Below are 26885 nucleotides of genomic sequence, written 5' to 3'. Positions count from 1 at the left end.
GGCATAAAAAGATTAAACAAGATTGGTCCCAAAACCAATCCCTGAGGAACTCCACTAGTAACCTCCCTGCAGCCTGACAGTTCACCTTTCAGTATGACCCATTGTAGTCTCCCCTTTAACCAGTTCCTTATCCACCTTTCAATTTTCATATCAATCCCCATCTTTTCCAATTTAGCTAATAATTCCCCATGTGGAACCATATCAGATACCTTACTGAAATCGAGATAAATTAGATCCACTGCATTTCCTTTGTCTAAAAAATCTGTTAGAAGAAGATCAGGTTGGTTTGGCACGATCTACCTTTTGTAAAACCATGTTGTATTTTGTCCCAATTACCACTGATCTCAATGTCCTTGACTACTTTTTCCTTCAAATTTTTTTCCAAGACCTTGCATACTACAGATGTCAAACTGACAGGCCTGTAGTTGCCTGGATCACCTTTTTTTTTTTCCACTTGAGAGAGAGAGAGTGTCTGAGCCCTTTGGGGGCACATAGAATAGAGTTCAGTTTCATATTTCACTTCTTGTATAAAATATCCCGTGACACTGCATAGGAGTGAATTAGATGGTAGTGGTGCCTTGGCTGTGCAATTACTCAGTATGATTCATATGCTGCCTTGGAGGTTGGAACCATTGTGGTGGAGGGCTTCCAAGCAGCTCTCAGAACCCTGCAGTTCTTCCCTATATTTCTGTCCTCAAACATCCTGTGTCATACCTGACCATCCAGTCTCTTTGTTTGAACACAATTTCCTTTGGAGCCTGCTAGTCCTGTTCCAGAGCAAGCGGGAGTTGTCTCATCCTAGAGACTTACTGCTATTATTTTTTACATGTGTTATGATAGCACCTAGGAGCCCCAGTCACAGACCCTGACCACATCACTCTGTACAAATCGAGAACCAAAACATGATCTGTGTTATCTATATCCCCTGGTGACCCCCTCAGCACACGTGGCAGTGCATTCACTAGCATTTGCAACATTCTAATGAAAACTTACTAGCCCAGGCAAAAAATCCATGTGCCCAGTCTGACCATGCCAGTGATATTGACAAAACTCTGCACTAGACTGTCAGATCAGCTGCTAGCACCTTGGTGGTGTTTCTTCTTCCCTGAACCCGTTCCTGCTGTCTGTGCTCATCTACCACAGTTCTGGGGGCAGTAGAGAGAGGCAGCTTCATGGAGAATAACTTTGTTCTTTCACTATAACCATAGCCAAGGTCAAAGCCTACAGGTAGCTGCTTAGGTTGTGCACACAAACGGCCCCTTATTAGGAATTAGCATCTCAAATCTTTTCTTTGTCTCTGCTCTGGCAGCTGGTCCTCTCTTGGAGCTAGTATAACCCAACCCATTAGCAGATGATTGTTTCTTTTAGGCACTGCCTGGGGGCACTGCTGCTCTCACTTGGCCAGAGAAATGAATTAGTTTCAGATGTTTGAAAAAGGAAACTGGTGTGTGTGTTTATGTGCATTTCCACTTGTTGCTGCTCTGTTCCACACCCCTGCTGCCTTCTATCCGTTTTGCATTGCTCCATCTGCACTGTTGTTGTTACCTCGTGCTTTGATATTCTACCCTCCTCCCCCTGTGCTCCTGCTATTCCCTTTGCTGTGATTGTGGGTGTGTTTTTTCAGTCTGATGCTGAGAGTTCCCCTAGCAAAGTTCAACAAAAGACCTCAGTGTGCAGAACAGATAAGAATAAAGCAACTTACGGAGCCTGAAGATGACCTAGGGGTCCCCAAGCCAGATATACCTGATTGTCTGCATTCAAAAGGCATCCCTCTAGCCCCTCCCCTATAGTGTGCAGAAAGCAAAGGATTATGGGAGCTTCATTTTCTTTTCTAAAAAGAAAAGAATCTTCACATTCTTTCAGTGTCTCTGATTCCCTGAGTTGGGGAGACATTCCACTTATTGGATGGAGAGTGCAGTTCACCAGGGTCACTTAATTGTTAACATCTGTGTGGCAATGCACCAGCTCCCTTCCCTGTTGACTTGAGATGGGGGATGGGGACGACTATATTGCCCTCCAGCAGCTCAAGATGAAACAGCAAGAAGCTGCCTTTCACTGCTGGTGTATTTCAGTCAGGAGGAGATAGCTCAGCTCATGGACATGGCACGCAGGGCTCAGAGATTAACTCACAAGGTCTGAGCCGCCTGCTGCTGCTCCCCAGCTTGCTAAAGCAGAGATGTAGGAAGAGTGCTGCAATCAAATGATGCTTGATAAACTGCCTTGAGAGGGTAGCGGAAATAATGCTAGTAGCTGAGGCAGAGCTCTTCAGATGAATTACCATAGCTGGCTTGTCCCAGCAAGCTTTGACTTGCGTATTGCTACTCTGGCCTGAGTTTAAGGCCGTGCCATACAGATGAGGCTGGCAGGCCCATGTACCTGGCATCCATGATACTCTTTTTCTGTACCCCTGACCCTTTTGTGTTTGTAACAGAATTGGCAAGCTGTGTTGGGTCTGTGCTGGGAGCAGCTTTCCCTAGTGTAGCAATAACTCAACTATGCGGAGCGAACATCCCCGGGGAGCTCTGGGCTTGCTTAGCTGTTTCAGCTCTGGTGATTTAGTGCAGTGTTCTGACAGATACTGCAGCAGTCACTTTATTCCACTATTTTCTCCGACAAACTGAGCGTTTTGCTGTACTGGACAGAGCCAAACCATTCTTAGCAGGCAGTTAAAATCACCTTGACGAGAGAGAGTGTCGAAATACTGGACATTAGTGCGTGGTCAGTTAGGACGCACATCAGGTCCTTTGAGCAGACTTTTCGCATGTGGCCGTGCCATCAGGTATGATAGTTTGGAGCCTTGATAATTGTACTCACGGCACTGGTGGCATTAATTTTATTTAACCTGTAAAATAAAGAACCCTAGATTGAAACTGAAGGCAGTACACCAAGGAGACTCTAGAATCTTATATATTGTGGCAGGCTCTGCAGTGAGTTTCTGCTAACAGAAACTGTTACTGTAGCTGTGTTGTCCCACCTAGTCAGCTGGGGGAGAAAAAGCACCAGCTGTCAAGAGTAGAAGGAGGTGAAATATTCTGAAAATATATTGGAGGTTTGAAATTTTTGGATTTTTAATGAAAAACTGAAATTGTGTCTCAAAAATTTTTTTTTAAAGTTAAACTTTTTCATTTTTCAAAAACAGAAAAATGATTTTTACCAAAAACCAAATTTTTACCCAAAAAAATTGGTTTCTAGTTTTTCATAGAAAAATGAGAAAATTTTAACCAAAATAAATAAGAATTTTCTGTGAAGATGTTTATTTGGCTCAAAAAGGAGTTTTTCATCCAAAAATGTCTTGATGATTTTGTGGACCAACTCTATTCAGGTGTGGTAGGGAAAGCGAGAGCCCTTGCACTAATGAAGAAATCAAAGCATTTATGTCCTAGAGATGGCGGCTAGGATGCGATTCCAAAATTGAAATGTTATAAGTCTCCCAGCAGAGACTACAGTCAGGATTACTGCTCATTTGGGGGTGGTATAACAGTGATAGCTATGGATCATATGCTTTCTGCAGGCCTGGAGCCAGACCATCCCTGACATCTGTGCACAGTTACCGCCGATTTCAGTAGGAGCTGTGCCATTGTACAGCAGGGCTGAAATTAGTTCACTCGTCTCTCTGTGAAGATCACTTTAAGAGGCAGCTCACCATTTCTCAAGCTACCATTACTTAAATAAACTGTGTAGGGAAGGATGCACAGAGGAACTGGGAAGCTACTCAAGTGCCAGGCTCTCCTGCGGGAGGCAGTGTAGGGAATGATGCAGAAGTACTGTTTGTGGGGGAAGCTCACAGCTACGTGAGAAGGAGCGTCTCTAGAATGGTGTAGGATCACTGGCTGTGGGGAAGTTCTCAGCTCCTTTTCAGTAGAGTCCTTCAGTGCTCCTTCTGTCGGTGTTTTTCTGATTGTATGCTGGGAAGCCCATTTGAACTGCCGAGGTGTTTATAGCACAGCTGCATGGGTCTGCAACACAAAGGTTACTGTAGAGTTCAGACATGCTTGGAATTTGCCCAGGGATTTCCCCGCCGGATCTTATGCTGTCTAGCATGAACATGACTGCTGTTCAGAAATCGGCAAACAGGATCAGCGCTAAGACCTAGTGATTAATAATGGCTCATTACAGGATCCAAGGCTTGCTGTATCTTTATCAGGGTCCACCACACATTCTGCTGTTGCAAAATCCTACATTGCCGTCCAGGCCTTCCAGCAGTAGTTCTATACTGTGTGTGTTGTATTCGACTCTTCAGCACTGCTGTCCTTAATGCTTCAACCATGTGGCTTTAGATAATGTCTGCATATGTAGATCTTGGGTAATATCTGGGTTTGTTTTAACAGCTTCAGCGGATGCACAGAAGCAAACGAGTAGCTCACTGGGGTCATGTTCGTGCTGTAGGCCTGAATCACTCCTGTCTGATTCATATTTCATGACAAACAGCCAACAGCTCGTGCAAAGTTTCATCTGTGATCTAAAATATTAATAGATGCTAATCTGGCAGTTTAGAAGGGAAGAATTTTGCAATGGTTATAATTTGTCATCCTCCCAGACTAGCAAATTAACTTCTGCTGGTTAAAGGGAGCCACCATGCCAGGAGCACCTGTTCCAGTGGGGGAGGATCCACAGGAGGGAGGGGCACATCCTGTTCAAAGCATCCTGAGTTTCTTTGGATTGGTGTAAATCAGCCTCTTCCCTGGTTATTCTGACTCCCACCAGCAGCTGTCCCAAGCCATTCCGCTCTCTGGTGTTTACTTTGTTTTTGTTTTGATTCCTGCAGGCCAGCCAGCTGGGAGTGTACAGGGCCTTCGTGGATAACTATGAGGTTGCCATGGAGATGGCAGAGAAATGCTGCCAGGCCAATGCTCAGTTTGCTGAAATCTCCGAGGTAATGTCATGATGATCAGACGCACACATCGCCTGGAGCTGATTAATACGCTGCGATGTCACTCCTGTGCAGCCTCTGAGTGCCTTTGCAGCCACTGCTCCTCGGAGAGGCTGGGACTGGAGGAGCTGTGAGCTTCCCCACAGCCACTGCTCCAGCCCCAGCCCCTCCAGTGGCCTTTAGTTAAGGCTGGCCCGGGAGGAAGTGTGAATTCTCTCATAGGCAATTTTTGCTCACTGTTCCCCACAGTGACTCTTATAATGACTGGCATGGCTTTGAACTTTCCTAGCCCTGCTCCGGCATCACGCAGTCCTAAAGAGGAGGGTTGTGTTTGAGCTCCTGATGTCTCTTTTTTGCTAATAATGACACTGACTGTGGTGTGTAAGACCATTTCTAACAGCTTGCATGATGTCTGTCAGTAGAGTCACAGGCTTAATTAGCCTCAAGTGCTGAAAGAGGTAGCACTCGAATACACCGTTTAAAATAAGTGTGTCAAATGGAATCTTATTATTATTTATTAGGCTGCTTTGATTTCCTGCCTTTGAGTGGGATTCCATGTGTCGAAGTACTTTGCAGGCTTCTTATGCCATGGGCTCTGGGTGGAGCTCCTTGCACAGCGGACAGTGTCACTGTGGTGATTACAGCCCCTAGAAACGCCACAGCCGGAAAAAAGCATCTGTCAAGAAAAATTGGATTTAAATGGAACCACCTTTTCGGTATCGGATATGCGCTGTGCCGGAGGCATTTCTTTCTTTTCAAAACACTAGTTCGTCCAGGAGCCCAAGTCTTTTTTTAATCTTTAAAATTAAAAAGTAAAAGGTTTCAAGACATTAAGATTGAGGGAACACACACTGGCAACGCCCTTTGAAAATGTGCTGTGGTTCTCATCACAGTGTGGGGGGGGTCCCCACCTCCCATCCGCCGCCATGGCTCTTTGACTGGTTTTGATCCTCAAATACAGCCTGTAGCATCAGCTGTGTCACCTTGCTATCAGGGCAGCTCCCCCCACGCTTAATTTTTTTAATGGATAAATACAATGTGTAAAGTCTCCTCTGACAAATAGTTAGATTTATTAGTTGTGTTGTGGTAGTGCCACCAAAGGGAGCCAAGCCCTGGCAGTGACCATCGTATAGTAAATAGTAACAGTGATGAATATGGGGGCACTTTAGCACTTCTGTGCCCATGTCCTGCTGATAATTTCACAGCACTTTACCCACAGCTTCAAGATTCAGGGCAGCAGCAGAATCAGGAATAGCCCCCCGGTCTGCTGACTGCTCACCTTGTCTGGTAGCTAAAGCACTATATGTACACTGAGCCAATGGCACATGCATCCTTGTGGACATGCTCCCATCTGACTGGTGATAACAACTCAGCCATCCTCAGGTTTTCTCCCACATTCTGTACGTGGCTCCCTGGTTTCTCGGGTCTCTATTAAGACTCACTCTTAGGAATTCTGCCTGGAGCTGGAGGCTCCTGGCAGACACTGACGTGATGGTGGTAGAGGTACCATGACGACAGTACATTTTCCTTCACTGACATGGAATATAGCAGGGTTTTTCTGGATGCTGCTTTAGGCTGACTGAATGAACACAGGGGCCTCTTCCTCCCTTGGAGGTGTTGAGGAGGTTCTGGGTTCCAGAGTGGTGTTTCTGGGTGGTGATCGGTCTCCTGCATGGATTTTCTCTTTCTTTTAGAATCTCAAGGCCAGAAATACAAAGGACTCAAAAGATCAGACAACCAAAAACTCCTTGGAAAGTGAGTGTTCTGTATTGAAGAGACTCTGGTTTGTCAGTATGTGGAGGGGTGGGAGTGGAGCTGTCTATTGTTGCCTGGAGTGGAGAGTAGATATATTGTGGAATAACCATTCCCTAGCCCCACCTTCCATGGTCCTTTTGCTTTCTAAATGCTGGTGGGTTGTGGTAACTCTGCTTGCCTACCCCGGGAAGCAGCTCCCTTTTGCTCATTAGCAGAGCACTTGCCTAGAAAGCTGCATGTCTGCGCAAGAAGCCTCCATTAATCTTACTGACTAGTTGTTCCCTTGGGCAACAGTGGACCATTCACAGAATAGCCATGATCTTTGAAGAGCATCTATTGCCTAATAGTAGCACAAACCACATCAGACAAGGAATTTATTATTTGTGCTATGGCGGTGCTACAGGTCTCAGCTGAGATCAGGGCCCACTGTACTAGGCCCGTACATACACATAGCAAGAGATTGTCCCTGCTCCAGAGAGCTTCCAGGCTTGTTTAAGGCACAGCCTCATGGATGGCAGGGTTTGGGAGCACCCTGGAGATGCCAGGCTGAGCTTGGGAGGGGAGGTGGTGCCTTGATCACCCTTCAGAGGCCTTCCCAGCAAGATTAGGAGAGGCATTGAAGGGGAATGGCTCTAGAGAGTGCGGCTAGGCACGGTACTCAGCTGCAGAGTCAGCCCCGAAGATCTAGAGCTATAGGATGTCAGAGGTTAATCAGAAGAGTTTCCTGCTGGGGGTGTTCTGTGCCATTCAGTGAGCTCACCATTCACTCCCTCTCAGCTGTGTGTGTTGCTTGGGGTGTGCAATAGGTTGTGTTTGTGTGTCTGAGTTTGTGCAGTGTGTTTTGAATGTCTGAATTAGCAGTAATGAGCTGTGTGCGCTGAGGGGGGAATGTTTGTAGAGGGTGTGTGTGCGCGGTGTGGCTGCTAACTGCTTCTCTCCACACACTTGTGTGTTTTATTGACTCTGTAGCTCATTAACTGTGGAGAAGAGAGTTGCAGGATGTTTCCTCTGTACTAAAGTGTGCCTGTACGTTTGGTTGCATGGCTCAGTGTGCTCTGTAGGGCACTCTGTTTTTAGATGGCTGCCTTCCTTATGCCTCTGCTGCTTTCTGTCCACAGCTCTGCTGTACAAGCCAGTCGATCGAGTGACACGCAGCACACTTGTTCTTCATGTAAGTAGCTTGTGTGTTTAAATGGCAGTTATAAGAGCGCAGACACTGTCCCCACTTTCTCTTCCCTCTAGCCTTTCCTGCACAGACAGGACTGGGGAAACGAAGAGGCTGTTGCTTTGCATGGGTATGTCTTGTCTTTATATGTGGAGGAACAACTTGAAGTTTCTGGTGTAGAATAATTCCATGTACGGAACCAGTGACTTGTCCCCAGCGGGGTTAGCAGGCGAGGTTAGACTCCACAGCTGCAGTGGGATGGGACAGTCATCTGCCGCCTTGCCCTTAACTAGAACAAGCTCCAGAGCCACCTGTCCCAAGGGTTCCAATAACTGGGCTGCCGGAGCCTGTGGCTCACTGTTCTGGTGGGTGCCGTTCCTTATTCTTGTCCCTTCTTTGTGTTCTTGGTGGTAGGATTTACTGAAACACACTCCAGCAAGCCACCCCGACCACCCACTCCTGCTGGATGCTCTGCGCATCTCTCAGAACTTCTTGTCCAGTATCAACGAGGAGATCACACCCCGCAGACAATCTATGACTGTCAAGAAGGGAGAGGTGAGTCCCCACCCTCTAGTGACCAGATTTATTTCTAAATATTAGTTCTGCCTTTCTCTGGGAGGGGCTGGAAATTAGGAGAGTACCCTAGTCTTCTGAAGGTTACAGTGAATGTAGGGATACCGGAGGACTGATGCCTCCTTTTGGTGTAGAACTCCAGCATGCTGGCTAAGGTTAATACTCTGTGGGGAGTCAGGCTGGCACACAAAGCTAAAGTTACATGCAGACCCAGGATTAGTACTCAAGAATTCCTGGCTCCCAGTCCAGTGTTCACTCCTCTAGGCTGTCACTTCATTCTGTGAGAGGTTGATACCTGCTTGGAGATTTTTCTTAAAGCCCATGCTACTAGTTTCTGTGTTGCTGAGATACAGTTTATGCACAGTCCTTGTGTTCCCCAGGACATGGTGTGGCTCGCTGCTAGTTCTGTTCAGAACGCTATCTGGAGCTACCACAGGGGAAGGGTGACTAGAATCCCAGCTCCTCTTGCTGCAACATGCATGGCGTGCGCTATCCCAATTCAGGGAGAGTTCTAGCTAGTATTCTGTGTGCAAACTGAACAAGGGCCTATGGTTCAGAAGGAAGGAAAGCAGCTGCTGGAATAGTGGAAGATTAGAAGGGCATTTTCCAGCACTTGTGACCCTTTCATCCTCTCTCAGGCACAAACTTGGCAGGATGTTCACCTAAATCTGCACGTTCAGAATGAAATGCATTTTCTGCATCTTCTAGATGCCTACAATCTTGGACAAGAGTGAAATCTCACCTGGAGGTGTGCTTTAGCTATCTGCTGTGAAGAGCGAGAGAGGGGCAAACTGTCACTGAATGATGTCAGGATTTGGCACTGTGATTTCTGTCTCTTAAAGTATCCCCAGAATGATGTCAGGACCCAAGGTACAGCGGAGAAATACAGGTTACAGCCGCTGTGTCCAATACAGAGATTCACTGTGTGAGGGCAGAGAGGTGGAAAATCAGAGCCATTTCTCAAATAGAATGTAAAGAGAAGTAGGAAGGAATCAAAATGGGATGAGAGAGACCCCTTGAGGTAGAAAGCTTAGGGTTATTCATCTGTCTAGGGGCCAATCCAGTGTCCATTAAAGTCAGTTAAAAGCCCCCCATTAACCTCTGTGGGAATTGGATTGGGGCCCAGAAGTGCTGGGCTCTGTCCCCTCCTCACCCACAGACTGGACTGTTCATAATGGAGACAGACATCTGCAGAGGCATGGCTCTAAGTGGCTCCCTGAGTTCCTGGGGCAGATCCATCGCTAGGGTAACTCCAGTGTGGTTTTGGTAGGGATTAATTTGGTCCCTCCTGCTCAGTAACAGCCAGGACTGATGAGGAGTATTGGAGGAGAGAGTTTAGCTGGGGTGGGAGCTTGGATAAAATGGGGTGGGAGAGCTTGGATGAAAGAGCAGAATCAAGAGAAGCAGCAACAGGACCTTTTGTGGTAGAGGAATTGCAGCTGAAGTTGCTGTCATGTCAGAGCTGTGCCCTGTAATCTGCAGAGCCTAAGATGACTACAACTGGATCCAGGGATCCCCTTGAAGACATTCCAGTGAGAAGTCCCCCAGCCCTATAAACATGCACATTCCTGGGATTATTACTGTATGTTTCACTGACCCTTTCAGCTCGGAGGGTTCTCTGGCAGATGCAGAATGGAGATGGGATACTCAGACGGCCCCTGAGTGCATTGTTCCTCAGCATTGAGCAGGAATTCCCCCATTTACCTCCTGCTTTTGGGCTTGTTTTGAGATGTGCTGAGACTAGAACTGTAGGGGCCAGGCAGTAGCAGGGTGGGATGAAAGTACACACATGAGAGTGGCCAGGGCCTTGGAGACAGAAGAAGGCCTCATTAAAGTGGATGTTGATTGAGTTATAGCAGGTATCGCAGGCTGGAATGCCCCTGTGCCAGGAGAGGGAATGCTCTGTAGTCTCGGGTCATCTGTTAGCATCTCGATGAGGGATGCATGGTTTGCAGTGTCCCGTGGAATCCTAACGAAGTGACAGGAGTCAGGGCAGTGGGAATGAAGTTGTGCTCTCTGGTGAGCTGTGGATTTGTCATCACTTACAAAGTGAGAATGGGGTGTGTAAAGAGTGGGCTCAGCAGGGCTGCTCCTGTTCCTATTACGCTGTGGTGAAAATACTGACTTCAGGTGGTTACTCCATGTTTACTCTTGTGGCAGGGACAGCAGAATCAGGCTGAAAACAGGTTTTCCTGTGTGATGGAGGGAATCCATAACTCTCTCTCACTCACAGCACCTACTCTGCTCACAGTCTGTTCTAAGCCGAAGTGAAGAATGACACTTATTCCAGATCTTTCTTGGTGTTGCCTTTTAACTTCCTTTCCCTCTGGGAGTCGAATGCTAGCTGCTTCCTTTGGCTTTTCTGCACCAAAGGCCCTGCCTCTAAGGGGCAGGGCACCACCTTCTTCCCCAAAGCTCGTCCAGAATGGGGAGTGTTTACCATTTCCATGGTTAGAAATTGTGATCCAACAGGACTGGACTCCGAGCCATTCATGAATGAAGGATTTGTGCACGATCTTCCTCAAGAGTTAACAAGCCCCGCTCCCCACCACTACCAGCCCTTCCAGGTTGGAATCAGAGCTGGGTTTTGTCTGTGTGTGTAAATCTCTGGCTTAGCCTTTCCTTCTGCTCCCCTTGTCTGTGCCCTCCCCGGGGTGATGGGATAGCATGCAGTTTGTGTGTCCTAATTGAAGGCTCTCAATGCATAATGCATTTTTTATTTTAATAAATAGCCAGCTTGCTTTGATGGCTTTTATTCATTATTTACCTCCCTCCCATTAGAGATTCTTTTTGGGAGGGGGGAGCCAGCTAGTTGCTGTAGCTCCAGCCGCCTCCTCTCACACAGTGCTCAGGTGCCTCTTCTTTTCTTTTTCTTGCCAGCAAAAGGCTCCCAATCCCCGCCAGTGGGTAATCCTCCCTAGTGACAGGCTGCTAGAAGAGTGTGTGTGTGTGTGTGTGTGTGTGTGTGTGTGTACACACACAACCTTCTGCACACACTCCCTCCCCCAAGGTGTGACCCAAGGTTATTGATCCGCTGCTTTAGGTGCTTTCATTTGCTACAAGGCACTTGGCCGCATCCTGCACACAATGAGGAAAGCAAGAGTTGATCACTGCAGAGGAGCTTGTTCCGTCCCTTCCTAGCCACTGGACTGTTCCATAAAGTAACTCTAGTATCTTGCCCCAGACACTTCCCAGTCCATGCCTAAACTAGGATGTGCTGTGACCTTTATGGCATGGCAAGGACAGCTCAGCACTTTGCTCTCAAGGCCATCGACATTACCTGTCCCCCTTCTCTGCTGTGTGTCCGCTTACTGTGCGATACAGCAATGCTGACAGGGCAAGGGAGAGCTGCAGATTCAGCCCCATTCCCTTTGTGATCTGTGCATTTGATCTTTCGATGGGAATTGAAGTGGGAGGCATGGTCCTGAGGCAGCCTGCGGCTCCTCGAGTGTGTGGGCCTGGCGGGTCCCAGATGTAAGGAGGGGGGCAGAGTTACACCACTTTCTGGATGCTTCAGGGACATGGGCAGGATGCTACTTACAACAAAAGCCAGAAGAAATGGGGCTCCGTCAAGGCCAGTGTGTGGCTCTGGGGTTCTTCTCTAGCCTGTTGTGGGGAATTTGAGTCGCTTGTCTCCCCAGCTTACAACCCATGGACTTGTGGGGAAAGATGCAGAGTCTAGGATTTGGTCCGTAGGATAGCAGAAGGAGATAACCACTGCACCCATCATGGGGGGACATCCCCCTGCAAAGGAACAGTAACCTGGATGGAATGTTATGCTTCTGGGGATGTATCTTAGCCCCAGAATCTCCCCTGCCAAGGAGCGTGGAAATGCCTCCCTCCCTCTCATCCTTCTTTCTCTTTCCTGCTTGTTAGTGTTTCTGATTGATCCTTCCCTAAGTGCCCACTTCAGTAACTTGCCAAGTAGTATTAAAGAGCTCTCTGGGGTGTCTCTGAGTGACATGAAGCCTCCTGATTTAGGGCATGTGAGAAGTTCAGATTCCTTTTTGTCTTGTGCACGTGGCCCCACCGCAGCACCAAGCCAGGGCCTTGTTTGCTCACAGCCGACTCTTCACCCTCCACCATTCTTTTTCTTTGTCTCGGTTATAGGGGGTCTTCTGAGGGGAAAAATCCTCAAGCGCTCCAGAAGGATCAGTCCCTACGGTTATACCCAGCGATCCTGCACAGCCTCCAGTGGGGTGGCTGGTTTAGCATCACGCTGGTGCAGCTTTCCCAGAGATTCCTAGCTGCAGCTGGTGTGAGGCGGGCTGGCTGGCTGACTGGAAGAATTGATGTTGCCTCTCTGAGCAAGAGCTTAATGCTGAAACTTCCCCCTCTGCTGTTCCCTATCCAGTTCTGCCTTTGCTTGTAAAGCAGGAGTTAATGGAACTGCTAAAAGCACTGAGCCCCTTAGGGGGAGAGAGGCAGATTCCCACAGCGGGGGGGCCCCTGTCAGTCTGTATGAGCCTATCTCATATTTTTTTCCATCATATCTGAGACGCTCAATCCTGGCTGCGGACTGCAATCTCCATATTTCTGAAGTTAGCTGGTAAATGCATCTGACAGTGAATTGCCTCTGAGGGATCAGCCAGGTGACCTCTGAGTGGCAGAGCATCATTGGGTTTAGGCTGCAGTCGCATGAGGGAGAGTTTGAGGTAGGGAAAGAGAGAACAATAGGGGACTGTTTACAAAAGGGAATGGGCAAGGGTGTGAACTGGAGCGTCACCAGGTTTATGGGCTGGTCTCGGACATCTTGGGGCTTGGGGCTTGCTGCTTCTAGTGGCCCTGGGCAGATGCTGTCTGCAGCAATGTGCCCAGAAATACAGCTTTGGATCTCATGCTCTGTCTCCTGGCTGAAGCCCTATAGCTCCCACTGTCAGTCACTTTGGAAAACAAAAGGCTGTTAGCTATTAAGAGAAGCCCATTAATTCCTCAGCAGATGATCCTGATGTCCTGTCATGCTGCTCTTGCATCACACACAGGAATCATGCTCCTCCTACATTCTGCAGAAATCCAACCACCTCTTCCTCAATGACATGTGCCAGTAGCCATCCTTTTGTGCTTTACCGTCCTCCTCCTCCTCCTCCTGCATCACACATGTTCCAGTCTTTCCTGTAACTCTCACCCACACGCGCTGCAGTCTTCTATCGTCACCACCCAGGATACCCCTCCTCCTCAGCTCTGACAGGCAGACAGCCCTTTTCAGATCTTAAATCCAGACGAACAGCTATTACAAGTTTTACTTTGCATCGTGCATCTCCGACAAACAGGTAACCTGCCTCGCTATCTGGAGTTAAATAATACACAACAGCAGACAGCGCATGGCATTAGAGACAGCAACCAGTGAAAACATGATGCAGTGAATAAAGGAAGGTGCAGGCGGTTGTGAGGCTGGCTGAGAAACTCAAAGGTGAAGGAGAGAAGAGATGAAGAGGCAGGAAACAAGGGAGGCTGTTCCAGGTGACAGGAGCTGCAGGGGGGAAGGCTCTTGCGCCCAAAGCAGTGAGACACTGACAGGAAAGGGAGAAGGCAGGTGCTAGATATGCAGAGGGAAGAGAAGCCCTGTGAGGTGAGGCTGGAGCAGGTGTCGGGACCCAGCCCAGGCTCTTGCATGGCAGTACTGCACTGTCCTGGCAGGAGTGCTTCTCATCTTAGGGCGTTACTGATGGAAGTGTGTGTGCTGGATGTGGTCACCACTCTGGCGTTAAGCCCATCTGAATGTGTCTGTAGCCCATACACTTTCTGAGGGTATTTGGATGGTGGGAGAGGCTCTTCTCTTACGTTTTCTATACACTGGTGATTGTGTTGCCGTTCCTCAGTCAGGCCAGGAGGAATAAACTGGATAGGTGGGGTGGGTACAGACAGGGGAGTTGTGCAGCAAACAGCCCAAAACACCCTATGGCCCAGAAGTCTGTTGTTAACATAGGACCCCCCAAAAGGATGCCAGTGAGGAGATAGCTAGGACAGGGAGATTGATGGAGAAAAGAGAGATGAGGAGGGAAAAGAATGGGGGACCCATGTTGCTGGGTTTGAGCTGCTGGGGTGAGTTGCCAAGGTCTGTGGGGTGCTGGTTCCATGGTCAGGTTGGTGAGGACTCTGAAGACGAAGTGGACAGTCTCTGTGTACTAGGGGGCTGATGGGGTCACATCTGCAAGGCGAGACTGTCTGACTGCAGGCCTGTGGGACGTGCTTCCTGGGCCTCTCACTCCCCTGCACTGAGGCAGCCTGTAGCTGATCACTGGTGCAGCAGATTCTGTCTAGCAGGCTCCTTATTGGAATCTGTCTCCTTTGCCCAGGGAGCATGGCTGAGGCAGTGTGTGAACCCTGGGCGAGTGCAGATGGGTGCTGGGAAAGTCCGAGGGGCATCCTGACTTCCCTTGGAGCGGGGCGGGGGATTGGGCACTTGCTGACCGACTCTCTTGGGGAGAGGTACCCTTTGCTCTCTCACAAAGGAGCGTGTAGTCAGCTGGTTGGGAAATCCTTTTATTGTTTCCCTCTGACCTGCTGAACCCTCCTAGCCAGATGAGTCATCGCTGCAAAGGATGTGACCCCCAGCAGCTCCCTACTGGAAACAATCCCTCTCCCCGTCCCAATCAGTGATCAGCGGCCTGAAGTGCACCTATTATACCAAGTCTTGTCAAGTTCCAGGAGAAGCGGGCAGATAAGTCCATCGCCCAGCTCAGGCTCAGCAAGCACCCTGCTGTGGGGAGTGAGATCCCAGCCTGCTCTGCAAAGCCACTCTCCAGGCTTCCTTTCCCTCTGCCCCTCGCCCACAGGAGCTGGAAGCTCCTTGGGTCATCTGCTATGGAGATATCTCTCTGGGTCCCCCTTGCAGGGACATGTCTCTGGTAGGGTCATGAGTCAGTACTGTTAAATCAGACAGTAAGAGGAAGGAATATCCCCCCCCCCCCCCACCACACCCCGTGTCTCAGGTAAATTCCCTCCTAATCGCTGGCTAGAATACATCCCCTCCGCCCCCTTCCTTGACTTCCTATGCCTGACTAGAATACATCCTCTGCCGGGCTCCCCAGCCAGCCTCCTTTCCTGAGATATCCCACCTCTGTAGGAGTCATTCCGGTGCCTCATGCTAGCGTCTTGTCTCGAGGATCGGGATGACTTATCCCCCAAGTGCTGGATCAGATAAACTCAGCATAGATCAGCATTGCCTCAGGAACAGCATCACAGGCTGAACGGATGGTGGCTCTCAGCATCACAGCAGGGCTCTGCCTGTGGCGGTATGGAACTTCCTGTTTGGGTTGATGGGGAATTTTGGACATGGAACTTTTCTGAGCAAATGGGAACCTGCTACTTGGAAGAGCCTCCCTGGATGTTTACAGGCATGGGCAATGCAGGTGGCTCCTGTGGCTGAGGCTCTTGGTAACGGAAGGGAATGGATGCCCTGAGTGGGGTCGCGGGCAGTAGGTGGATCTGGAATCTCAATGCCATGTGAGAATATTCACACTGTTAGTTCTCTATGGTCACTGCCTTTGCCTGCACCTACCCCCCTCCCTCACACTCTTGTGATGTTATGGGGGGCAAGTGGGAACCTTCTGCACTCTATTGGCTGCAGTCTCTGGTTGTATTTGGAGCCATGGCCCAGGTAGTCCAGGCCTGTGGAGACTCTTCGGTTCTGATCCTCAGCCTAAGTATCAGAGCACTGACAGATCCAGAGGGCAGAAGAAACTGAGCCAGAGCTGAGCAGAACAGATTAATTCTCAAACAGCTCACGTGAGTCTGTGCAAGGAACAAGCGTTGGGCTATTTGCTGACTTTGCTGAATTTCTCAGAAGGGGGCGAACTGTCAGTGACCAGGCATTAGCTGGCAGGAATGGCCTCATTTGAGGCCCCTGTAAGAAGGAAACTTTCTCGCTGAGCTAGCAGCATCTCAGCAGGATGAGAGTCCTGCCTTGAATGGGCAGCTCTTTGGGCAAGAGCTGCCTTTGCCCTAGAAACCACTGTGGCCTGTCCCCTCTGTTTTCAGATCGAGATTTAGAGACATGGTTTCCTTCAGTGCGGGATGGAAGCTGCAAACAGTGGCCTTGCTCCAGCTCTCTGTCGGCTTCAAAGAGTGTTATGAAAGGAACCTCCTGCCTGGCTATTGAGCAAATAGTCAGGACCTTGTTAACCACACCTGCCTAACACTGTCATCCCCGGCCTGCCACAGGGGCACAGCGGCAGTCTCCCCTAGCGCAGGATTGTGCCATGAGACCCTCATGGGGTGCGGGGAGGAATGGAGGATCAGCATTGCACCCTAGAATTGCAACTGGGTAACAAATGGGATTGACATGCGAGAACATATTTACACCTAAGGATGGTGAGCAGAATTTGGCTGGCAACAAGCAGCTGTTCACAAGCCTCAGAGGAGCAGAGTTGATTTGCATCATAATAAATATTCATCAGCTCTAAAAACATTAAATTAGAGTTCTGGATTGCTGAAAAATACCATTTTTTCTGCCTCATTTCTCTCTCAAATTGAATTCTTCCCAGCTGTGGAAGGTGGGGATTTGCTCTTGACAAGGCCTATCCTTTGTTTCTGCCCAGACACTCCTGGTTCCATATCTGGGCTGCAGGTCGCTCTGTAGTCCTTGAGGGGCGGGAAATGAGCACACATGAGTAGCAGAGACATTAATGCAGACAGGCATGCTCTCCAAACCCAGGGAGGATTGAGGAGGCTCACACCCTCCTAAAAATAAACATCGACACATCCACAGGCCTTTCCGAGCCTGACTCCCCATTGGATTCCCCTGCTCCCCAGGATCTTGCCCAGAAATGGTACTGTTATCTGTCAGGGAACACCATTGACGGGGTGGAACATTTGCTGCTAGTGATCACACAATTGCAGTGACATTTGGGATTGGCAAGCATCCTTGGGACTGATTCCTGCTTTTTAGCATCCAGAAAAGGTATTATGGCAGCTTTGTGCAATGTGTTGGTTTATACTGGACAATGTATGATGCTCTGACTGTGAACATGGAAACAAGAACTGGTTCTTGTGCTTCATCACTCTGCCTTGTATTCCCCACCATGTCGTCTGTTGGGACTCGCATCACGGTATCAATAAAAAGGTAGTTTAGAGAGCAAAGCTCGGTGGGTGGGTATGAACAGCCTACAGATGTGTCCTCTACACTGAGAGTGTTCTGGGGACGTTGAGGAGAACAGTGAGTTAATGCACAGGGCGTTACATTCGCAGACCTAGGTTTAAACTCTGATTTGGTTACAAGTAACTGTTTGGATGTGTCAATCTCATCCATTTCCCAGTCAAAACATAGCACAGCTTGAGAATTGGCACTTTTTGCATGCGAGAGCGTGGTACTGAAATAGCAGAGATCTGGTAGCTCAGGAGCAGGGTGCACTGACAAAGCTGTCTGTGTGGGGGACGATGGAGGGAGCAGACAGTAAAACAGCCGGGGGGAGGGAGGACTCGATTAGGATTGAATAACATTGGCAGAGCTATCGCCAGAATACCTAGGCATAAAAGTTATTGCTGCAGCACTGATCACCATAGTATCTAGGTGTGTGGACCCCAACACCAGAGTAACGGGTGATATAGGTCAGGGTTAGAGTACGTTGGCAGAACTGGGCAGAGAAGCCTGCTCAGTACTTGGATCAAGGCAGTGCTAGAAGATTTCCACTTTTGTGAGGATCAGACTTGCCCCCAAATTGAGAATCCCCAATTTGGAACCCTCTGCAAGATTACACCTCCCCTAGCTCACATTCAGGCTGCCACTGATTCTGGCGGGGGAGGTCTGAGTACAGAACCTGGCTTGAAACTGCAGTAGTTTGCTGATGACTATGTACTACTGCCTAGTTTTGCCTGAATGATGGGCCTCTCCTTTGGTGTGGGGCTCTGGAGCAAGGGGAGGAAAAGGGGGACAGTCGTCATGTATGAAACAATCACTTGGCCCAAGTAACTCATTCAGACCCTTGAAACTAGGAGCCTGTTTTCTGAGGGGGATAAAGGCATCAGAGCTAGGCTCCAGGCTAATTCTGAGGTCTGATCAGTGTCTCATGTTTTGGGGAAATTGTATAGGGAATAGAAAAAGGCTTTAAATAAATACATAGGAAAAACACATCCAGATGGGACTGTTCAACTACTGGCTGATTAGGCACTGCTGGTGGATTTGCTAGCTTTTCTAAGCAAATATAGGTCCCTTAGCAGCACTTGTTGGAATAGGGAAGCAGCAGGAATATTTAGCAGCTGCTGTGTACAGACAGGTACAGCGTGGCAAGGAGGGTGTTTCATGGTTTGGATGTGGTAGTTCTGCAGAGTGGCTGTAGCTAGATGCGAAAGCTTACCTGGTGAAGTGGTGTATGCTGCCCTCTGCTAGTGAACGGTGGAATGCTTTGCTGTTGAAGGCTGCTGGCAAGCCCTGTGTGTGTGGTAATGGTCTGTCAATGACTTGCCATAAATTAAAGCAGCTGAAAGGATTTTGCTTGATGTTTCCAGCAAGGTTCCTTTGAGTGAGAGCTGGCAGGTGAAGTTTCAGCCCCCAAAGAAAATGCTTGGAAAGTCAAGAGTGACTGGAAAGAGAGGCTGAGCCTGGAGAGTCTGGGTGACCTGTCCAGCATTTGCACCAAGCAGTGGGTAACCGTGGTCTGTGCAGCTCTCAGAAGTATTTGCCCCAAGCCAACTGGCAGTTCACCAGCTGGAGGTAGAGATTTGACTCCAGTTAAAAACTAAAACCCAACATTCAGCCACTTTCTCTGATTATGCATGTCCTGCAAGTGATGGAGAGAGCAGCAGGAAGGGACCAGACTGCAAAGAGTTAACTCAGTGGCCAGGATTAGCGGGAGAGGGGATGGCCCTCTGTGCAAAGTATGCATCCTTAGTGGCTCTGAGAAAGCCGGATGATAAATCCTCAAGGAAGGGCATGAACAAGGAGAGAGCACAAGTGGGGAAAGAAATAAACATGCAGGCCAATTAATGAGACCCCTCAACTGACCATCCATTTCTCAGGCCCTGCTTTGGACAGCCACACAGAGAGGGTATCCCTTGGAACAGAAAGTCCTGGAGAGAGCAGTGGGTGGGGCAGGTTTGCCATGTTCCACCAGCGATGGGTCACATGGGGATCATGCTTTGGGCTGGTGCTTGGGAGGTTTATCTTACCAGAGATACTGATGAGGCACTATAGTGCCTTGGCTCAGAGACCGACCCCTCCTGTGCTAACTAGAACTCTGTGTCCTCTTTCTGACAGCACCGGCAGCTCTTGAAGGACAGTTTTATGGTGGAGCTGGTAGAGGGGGCTCGGAAACTGCGCCACGTCTTTCTTTTTACTGACCTGTTCCTGTGCGCCAAGCTCAAGAAGCAGCTTGGAGGGTGAGGATTTTCCCACTTGACACCCCATTTTCCGGTGCTTCACACCTTATATTCAGAGCAGTGGACTTGGCAGAACGCTAGTTCAGTGCATGCAGCTGCACCTAACACAGCAAAGCTGCGGCCCATACAGGGAACATCATACAGTAGCATTGTCCTTCAGATGAGACAGACCCAAAATCCTGATCACTTCGGGGAGTTAACTACTGCCTGGCTACCTTCCTAAAAGCAGGGGTGCTAACTGTGGCATCCTGGACAAATTCCAGCTGGGATCATTTAACTCTGCCTCCCTTCATTCCCCCTGAAGTTTCAGGTGGTGGTCTTCACTTCCTGATACAGCCTGTGCTTAAGGTTACTCACTATCTCCCTCTAGTGGCTGGATCTCACAGGGGTTTATGAGGCAGCTACAGCTTGTGAAAAACTTCTGCAGCAGGCAGCAGAGGCTCCTGCTTTTCGATCCAGAAGTCCCAGGTTCAGTCCTCTCTGCCAGAGACTCACCCAGAGGCATCACATTATATGATCGTAAGCTTTTGTGCAGCTTGCTGCGTTCTGCCCCGGAGATGGTTGTATTTAAAGATACAGTCAAACCTCACAATAACATGCCCCGCAAAATCGCATATAACGCAATCACAGGTTGGCTCCCCTTTAAGGTATAATACAGTATGGTACTGTACCAATAGTCCCCAACACCATGGCAGGGGAGAGAAGTTGCAGCCCCGCATGTGCTGGGGACAGAGAATTCCGAGGCTGCAGGCGCCAGTGCTCTCTGTTCCCGGCAGGCGTGGGGCCGCAGCTCCTTTTGAAGCTAGAGAGAAGCCGCGGCCCCGCGCCTGTCGGGGACAGAGAGCACCGGCGCCCGCAGCCCCGGAGTTCTCTTGTCTCCGGCAGGTGGGGGGCTGCAGCTCCTCTCCCCTGCTGGGCACTAGGCACCAGGAGCACTAGGCAGTGCACCTCAATACACTGCTTTGGGGACCACTGAAAAACTGACTGGTTTGACACCCCGCTATACCGCGACCCCACATTTAGCGCGCTGGAAATTTTTGGACCCCAAAGGTCTCGTTATAGCGGGGTTTCACTGTATCACTGTATTTGGGAAGTGCTTTGGGATGCTTAAGAGTGAGCACTGGATTTAAAAAAAATAAAATCTACGGGCAGCACTCTGTACATAGCATTGTAGTGGGTATTGGCTCCTTCAAGATTCATTGCTGGAAAACAGACCTACTCCAGCTGTGCTTCCATCTCAGGGATTACAGTGAGGTTGAGTCTGTTTCACTGTCTTGTAACCTGCAGTGCTGAAACCACCAGGGGGGAAAGCATGGAAGGAGCAGTGTGAGCTGATGGAGTGCAAGCGTGTTTAAAGCCCTGTCCCCTCTTCTTTTCAGGAAAAGCCAGCAGTATGATTGTAAATGGTACATTCCGCTCACAGACCTCAGCTTCCAAACTGTGGATGAGTCCGAGGCAGTGCCTAACATCCCACTCGTGGCTGACGAGGAGCTGGATGCTATGAAGATCAAGATCTCCCAGATGAAGAATGACATCCAGCGAGAAAAGGTAATGGCAGGTGGAGCCGTCTTCCCCAAGCCTGGGGTGCATGTTGTGTCCCAACCTGGAAGTGGGATGCTGCTGGGGGGTGGGAGTAACTCACCTCCAGAGTTTGTTTGGACAGATAATTCTGCTAAGCTATGGCACTTGTTTGTGACATGCAGTGGAACTAAACTTTTGGTTACACATGTAGTGGTTGGTCAGGCAGCTATAGCTAGGTATGATGCATTGTCCCTTGTGTGATAGTGTCCTCTGGGCATCCAGGAATAACAAAGCATCCAGCAACTAGGCGTTGAATGTTCTCACAGTGTTGGCAGGCCCTGCTCAGGGTGCTATGTCTTTGGATACACTTACTGTTGAAGGAGGAATTGGGAGGAATGGGGTAGCTTTTGTGCCGAGGTCACATGAGTGGATAAAATGTGGTGAATCTGTTTTTTCAGAGATTTCACCTCTTGGATATCTAAGCACGAGCCTGGGTGTGGCTTTGGTCACATATAAAGATACCATATCAGCAGTGCCTTCTAAGTGTGTTTGAAGCCTAATGGATTTGGATGCATAAGCAGGTCTATAGATAAACATCTCAACCTCTTTCACTGTAGGCTCTGTGGTTCTAATGTTGTCCCCTCTTCGTTTGCTAGACATGCGTTTTCTCGGGTGTCGCAGAATCCAAGCCATTTCCTAAGTGGGGTGGAGTTCCACTTGTCCCAACGGCAGAACCACTGCTGCATGGAAGTGTTGTCTGGCCATCTGTGAAGGGAAGAGGGGGATAGATCAGAAAATCGAGTCAAATCTCCTCCTCCACATTGATTCTGGCATGAGACCACCATAATCTGGTCTAATGAGGGACTTCAATCACCCTGACATCTGCTGGGAGAGCAATACAGCAGTGTACAGACAATCCAGAAAGTTTTTGGAGAGTGTTGGGGATAACTTCCTGTTGAAACTACTGGAGGAACCAACCCGGGGCTGTTCTCTTCTTGACCTGCTGCTTTCAAACAGGGAAGAATTGGTAGGGGAAGTAGAAGTGGGTGACAACCTGGGGAGCAGTGACCATGAGATGGTTGAGTTCAGGATCCTCACAAAAGGAAAGAAGGAGAGCAGCAAAATACGGACCCTGGACTTCAGAAAAGCAGACTTTGACTCCCTCGGGGAACTGATGGGCAGGATCCCCTGGGAGGCCAATACGGGGAAAGGAGTCCAGGAAAGCTGGCTATATTTTAAAGAAGCCTTATTGAGGGCGCACGAACAAACCATCCCGATTTTCAGAAAGAATAGCAAATATGGCAGGCAACCAGCTTGGCTTAACAGTGAAATCTTCAGTGAGCTTAAACACAAAAAGGAAGCTTACAAGAAGTTGAAACTTGGACAGATGACTAGGGAGGAGTATAAAAATATTGCTTGAGCATGCAGAGGTGTAAATCAGGATGGCCAAAACACAGCTGGAGTTCCAACTAGCAAGGGATGTGAAGGGTAACAAGAAGGGTTTCTCCAAGTGTGTTAGCAACAAGAAAAAGGTCAGGAAAAGCGTGGAACCCTCAATGAATGGGGAGGCAACCTAGTGACAGATGATGTGGAAAAAGCTGAAGAACTTAATGCTTTTTTTGCCTCGGTCTTCACAATCAATGTCATCTTCCACACTGCTGTCCTGGGCAACACAGTATGGGGAGGAGGTGAGCAGCCCTGAGTGGTGAAAGAACAGATTGAGGACTATTTAGAAAAGCTGGACATGTACAAGTCAATGGGTCCGGATCTAATGCATCCGAGGGTGCTGAGAGAATTGGCTGATGTGATTGCAGAGCCATTGGCCAATATCTCTGAAAACTTGTGGCAACCAGGGGAGGTCTCAGACGATTGGAAAAGGGCAAATATAGTGCTCATCTTTTAAAACGGGAAGAAGGAGAACCCATGGAACTACAGAGCCGTCAGCCTTACCTCAGTCTCTGGAAAAATTGTAGAGCAGGTCCTCAAGGAAACCATTTTGAACCACTTGGAGGAGAGGAAGGTGACCAGGAACAGTCAACATGGATTCACAAAGGACAAGTCCATGCCCGACCAACCTGATTGCCTTCTATGATGAGATAACTGGCTCTGTGGATATGGGGAAAGCAATGGACGTGATATATCTTGACTTTAACAAAGCTTTTGATAGGGTCTTCCACAGTATTCTTGCCAGCAAGTTAAAGAAGTATGGATTGGATGAATGGTCTATAAGGTGGATAGAAAGCTGGCTAGATTGTCAGGCTCAACGGGTAGTGATCAACGGGTCTATGTCTAGCTGGCAGTCAGTATCAAGCGGAGTAGCCCAGGGGTCGGTCCTGGGGCTGGTTTTGGTCAACATCTTTATTAATGATCTGGATGATGGGGTGTATTGTAACCTCAGCAAGTTCCCAGATGACACTAAGCTGCAGGGAGAGGTAGATATGCAGGAGGGTAGGGATAGGGTCCAGAGTGACCGAGACAAATTGGAGGATTGGGCCAAAAGAAAAATGAGAAGGTTCAACAAGGACAAGTGCAGAGTCCTGCACTTAGGATGGAAGAATCCCATGCACGGCTACAGGCTGGGGACCGACTGGCTAAGCAGCAGTTCTGTAGAAAAGGACCTGGGGATTACAGTGGACAAAAAGCTGGATATGAGTCAGCAGTGTGTCCTTGTTGCCAAGAAGGTTAACGGCATATTGGGCTGTATTAGTAGGAACGTTATCAGTAAATTGAGGAAAGTGATTATTCAGCACTGGGTGAGGCCACATCTGGAGTGTTGTGTCCAGTGTTGGTCCCCCCCACTACAGAAAGGATGTGGACAAATTGGAAGGAGTCCAGTGGAGGGCAACGAAAATGATCAGGGGGCTGGGGCACATGATTTACGAGGCTGAGGGAACTGAGCTTGTTTGGTCTGCAGAAGAGAAGAGTGAGGGGGGATTTGATAGCAACCTTCAACTACCTGAAGCCGGTTCCAAAGAGGATGCAGCTAGGCTGTTCTCTGTGGTGGCAGGTGACAGAATAAGGAGCAATGGTCTCAAGTTACAGTGAGGGAGGTCTAGGTTGGATATTAGGAAACACTATTTCACTAAGAGGGTGGGAAAGCACTGGAATGGGTTACGTAGGGAAGTGGTGGAATCTCCATCCTTAGAGGTTTTTAAGGCTCAGCTTGACAAAGCCCTGGCTGGGATAATTTAGTTGGTGTTGGTCCTGCTTTGAGCAGGGGGTTGGACTACATGATCTCCTCAGGTCCCTTCCAACCCTAATCTTCTGTGATTCTCTGTCTGTTCTCTAGAGGGCTAACAAGGGCAGCAAGGTCATTGAGAGGTTGAAAAAGAAGCTGTCTGAGCAGGAATCTCTGCTGTTGCTGATGTCTCCCAACATGGCTTTCCGGGTTCACAACCGGAATGGCAAGGTAAGCTGCTCCACGGGTGTCTCTGGGGCCTTGCATACAGGCCAAGAATGAGGCGCAAGAGGGGGAATCGTGTGCATGTGCGTGTCACAGTGCCCCACCCAAGGGAATTGGATCTGCTCAAGCATTCATCAGTTTGTAATTGTCTCATCATCCAGTGGCTCGTCTGAAAATAGTCTCCAAACTGCAGATGTCCAGCCTGTGCCATGCTGAAGGCCACGTTGGCAACTTACCAGGAGCCCAAGGGTTAATTTGCATGTACATTTGCATTTTGAAAAATATCAGAAATTCACCCCTCACCCTACTATCTGCCTGTGCTTGGATCCAACCAGATAGGAGTGGGAACTGCATCACTTCCCCTGGGATAAAGCCCCACAGCTGCTGCACCATAGCCTCATCCTTTAGTAAAGTTGCAGGGGGAGGGTACTCATGGGTCTAATTTCATGGCTGTAGACTTCATTGGCCCCCTAGTGCTAACAGACTATGGAGATGCTCTCTTAGCTAGTGGGAGAGGCTCATGGGGTTAGATTTATCTCCAGTGCTGTATGTCTGGGGTTATTGGTGACTGTGGTATCTGCATGTACTCGGCAATGGATCGTTTCAAGATCTAGTCACCAGCATTTTCTTCAGCTTATTTCAAAGGCATTTTGGCATCTGCTTCCTTAGCCACACATCTGCGTAATCTCCACGGCATGCACTGTTGGCTGGCCTGGCCAGAGTAGACAGCAGTCATGGAAGCTCATGCTGCCACAGTCCCAGCGGCCATTAACAGGGTAGTCCTTTGAAGAAGCCCAGGCTGCAGGTGTCCTCAGCAGCATGCCTTCAGCACCAGCAACAGGGCATTCACAGTGCCAGGGTCCCGGCTGGCACTGCCAAAGCAGTGCTGGGAGGAAGCTGGCAGGTGTACAAGTGGGGTCTGGATCCAGTAACTCTCACTGGGAGGTGGTGGGTCAGAATGACATGTTTCTTGTTCCCCTGTCTCTTCCTGCATAGAGTTACACATTCCTCATCTCGTCGGACTACGAACGGGCAGAGTGGAGAGAGAACATCCGGGAGCAGCAGAAGAAATGTGAGTGTCCCTTGGCCAATTAGAGCCCTTGTCTTAGGGTGTTCTAGAGACCATCCAGCTGGGTAACCTCCGTGCATATGCCTCTCTACCCTGCCAGGGAGGAAGAGTCAGGGAAGGGATTGTCCAACCTTCCCCTATCCCGGGGAGTTAGCCAGAAGTGGGGAATGGCCCCCTGCCACAAGGAGAAGGAGATGTATGAATATCCAGGAGACAACATGGATAAATTTATTTTCTTCTCCTGCCCGGTCACTGCAGTTGAAGCCAGTGGAGGTCCTTTTGCTCCCAGCCCCTAGATGTAAATGTCTGGGAGCTAGGGCACAGGGAGAGCTCTCCCCAGTGAAATCATTTCTCCCATTGACCTGCCAAAACCAGAGTCGTCTGCCCTTCTGGGGCAGTGAAAGGCCCATCCTGTTCCCCTGGCCTTTGCCTGAGGGGAGTGCTTTATTTCTGGAGAGGGGTTGGCTATTGCTCTATCAGGTGAGAAGAGTCTTTCATTCTGTGTGCAAGATCCAGAGACTAGCCATAGGACAGGTGAGCCCCTGCATGTGACTGCGCTGAAGCCTTCTGACAGTATGGCCAAGGGGCCTGTGCTTGAGCCAGGGTTCCTTCCAACCAGAGAAATGCTCCCTTATGCCATCTGCTAGCATTGCCCTGGAAGCTTCTGTCAGTACCCCCTGCCTGGGCTTTCGGGGAGTGTCCATGGAGCTCTGTGTCCTGGGCAGATACCATTCCCTCTCTGAATTTCCTTGACAGGCTTTAAAAGCTTTTCACTCACGTCCGTGGAGCTCCAGATGCTGACAAACTCCTGCGTCAAGCTTCAGACCGTCCACAACATCCCCCTCACCATCAATAAAGAAGGTGAGAGCAGTTGTCGGTGCCCTCATGTGGACCAGCTATAGTCATAACCCAACCCCTGCCTTTCCTTTAAATCCCTCTTGTCTTGCTCTTACCATTCAGGCCTCAAGGCAGCTGTGACTGGATGGTCTTATAAAACAATCCCGATTCTGACCACACTTAAACCCTGAACAACCCAGCTCTGCTGCAGCTAGTTGCTGTAGGAAGATTTGATTGCCCCCAGAAGCTTGCTCTGAGTAGACAAGATGCAGCAAGCAGAGGGAACGGGCAGGGGAGGGTCTGCTCAAAGGTTCCAGAGTTATTCAGTCCCACAGTATAAATAAATACAACCTGTGGAATGTTTGCAATTCACTTT

The 26885-nt window shown here is 49.1% G+C and overlaps 1 protein-coding gene across 1 annotated transcript in view; it reads left to right on the top strand.

Moving 5' to 3' along the window:
- BCR (BCR activator of RhoGEF and GTPase) overlaps nucleotides 1-26885 on the top strand; it is a 138493-nt gene that overhangs the window by 84290 nt on the left and 27318 nt on the right. Inside the window, exons 5-13 of the mRNA XM_032801258.2 lie at nucleotides 4766-4873; nucleotides 6565-6625; nucleotides 7744-7796; nucleotides 8205-8345; nucleotides 19558-19679; nucleotides 21059-21227; nucleotides 24490-24609; nucleotides 25600-25675; nucleotides 26429-26533. Of these exons, the coding sequence (XP_032657149.1) occupies nucleotides 4766-4873; nucleotides 6565-6625; nucleotides 7744-7796; nucleotides 8205-8345; nucleotides 19558-19679; nucleotides 21059-21227; nucleotides 24490-24609; nucleotides 25600-25675; nucleotides 26429-26533 (955 nt within the window). The remainder of the gene's footprint in view (nucleotides 1-4765; nucleotides 4874-6564; nucleotides 6626-7743; nucleotides 7797-8204; nucleotides 8346-19557; nucleotides 19680-21058; nucleotides 21228-24489; nucleotides 24610-25599; nucleotides 25676-26428; nucleotides 26534-26885) is intronic.

The sequence above is a fragment of the Chelonoidis abingdonii genome, chromosome 22 (assembly GCF_003597395.2).
Source record: "Chelonoidis abingdonii isolate Lonesome George chromosome 22, CheloAbing_2.0, whole genome shotgun sequence".
Lineage (NCBI taxonomy): Eukaryota > Metazoa > Chordata > Testudines > Testudinidae > Chelonoidis > Chelonoidis abingdonii.
The sequence above is the reverse complement of the archived record's forward strand: the minus strand, read 5'-3'. Positions and strand labels throughout refer to the sequence as shown.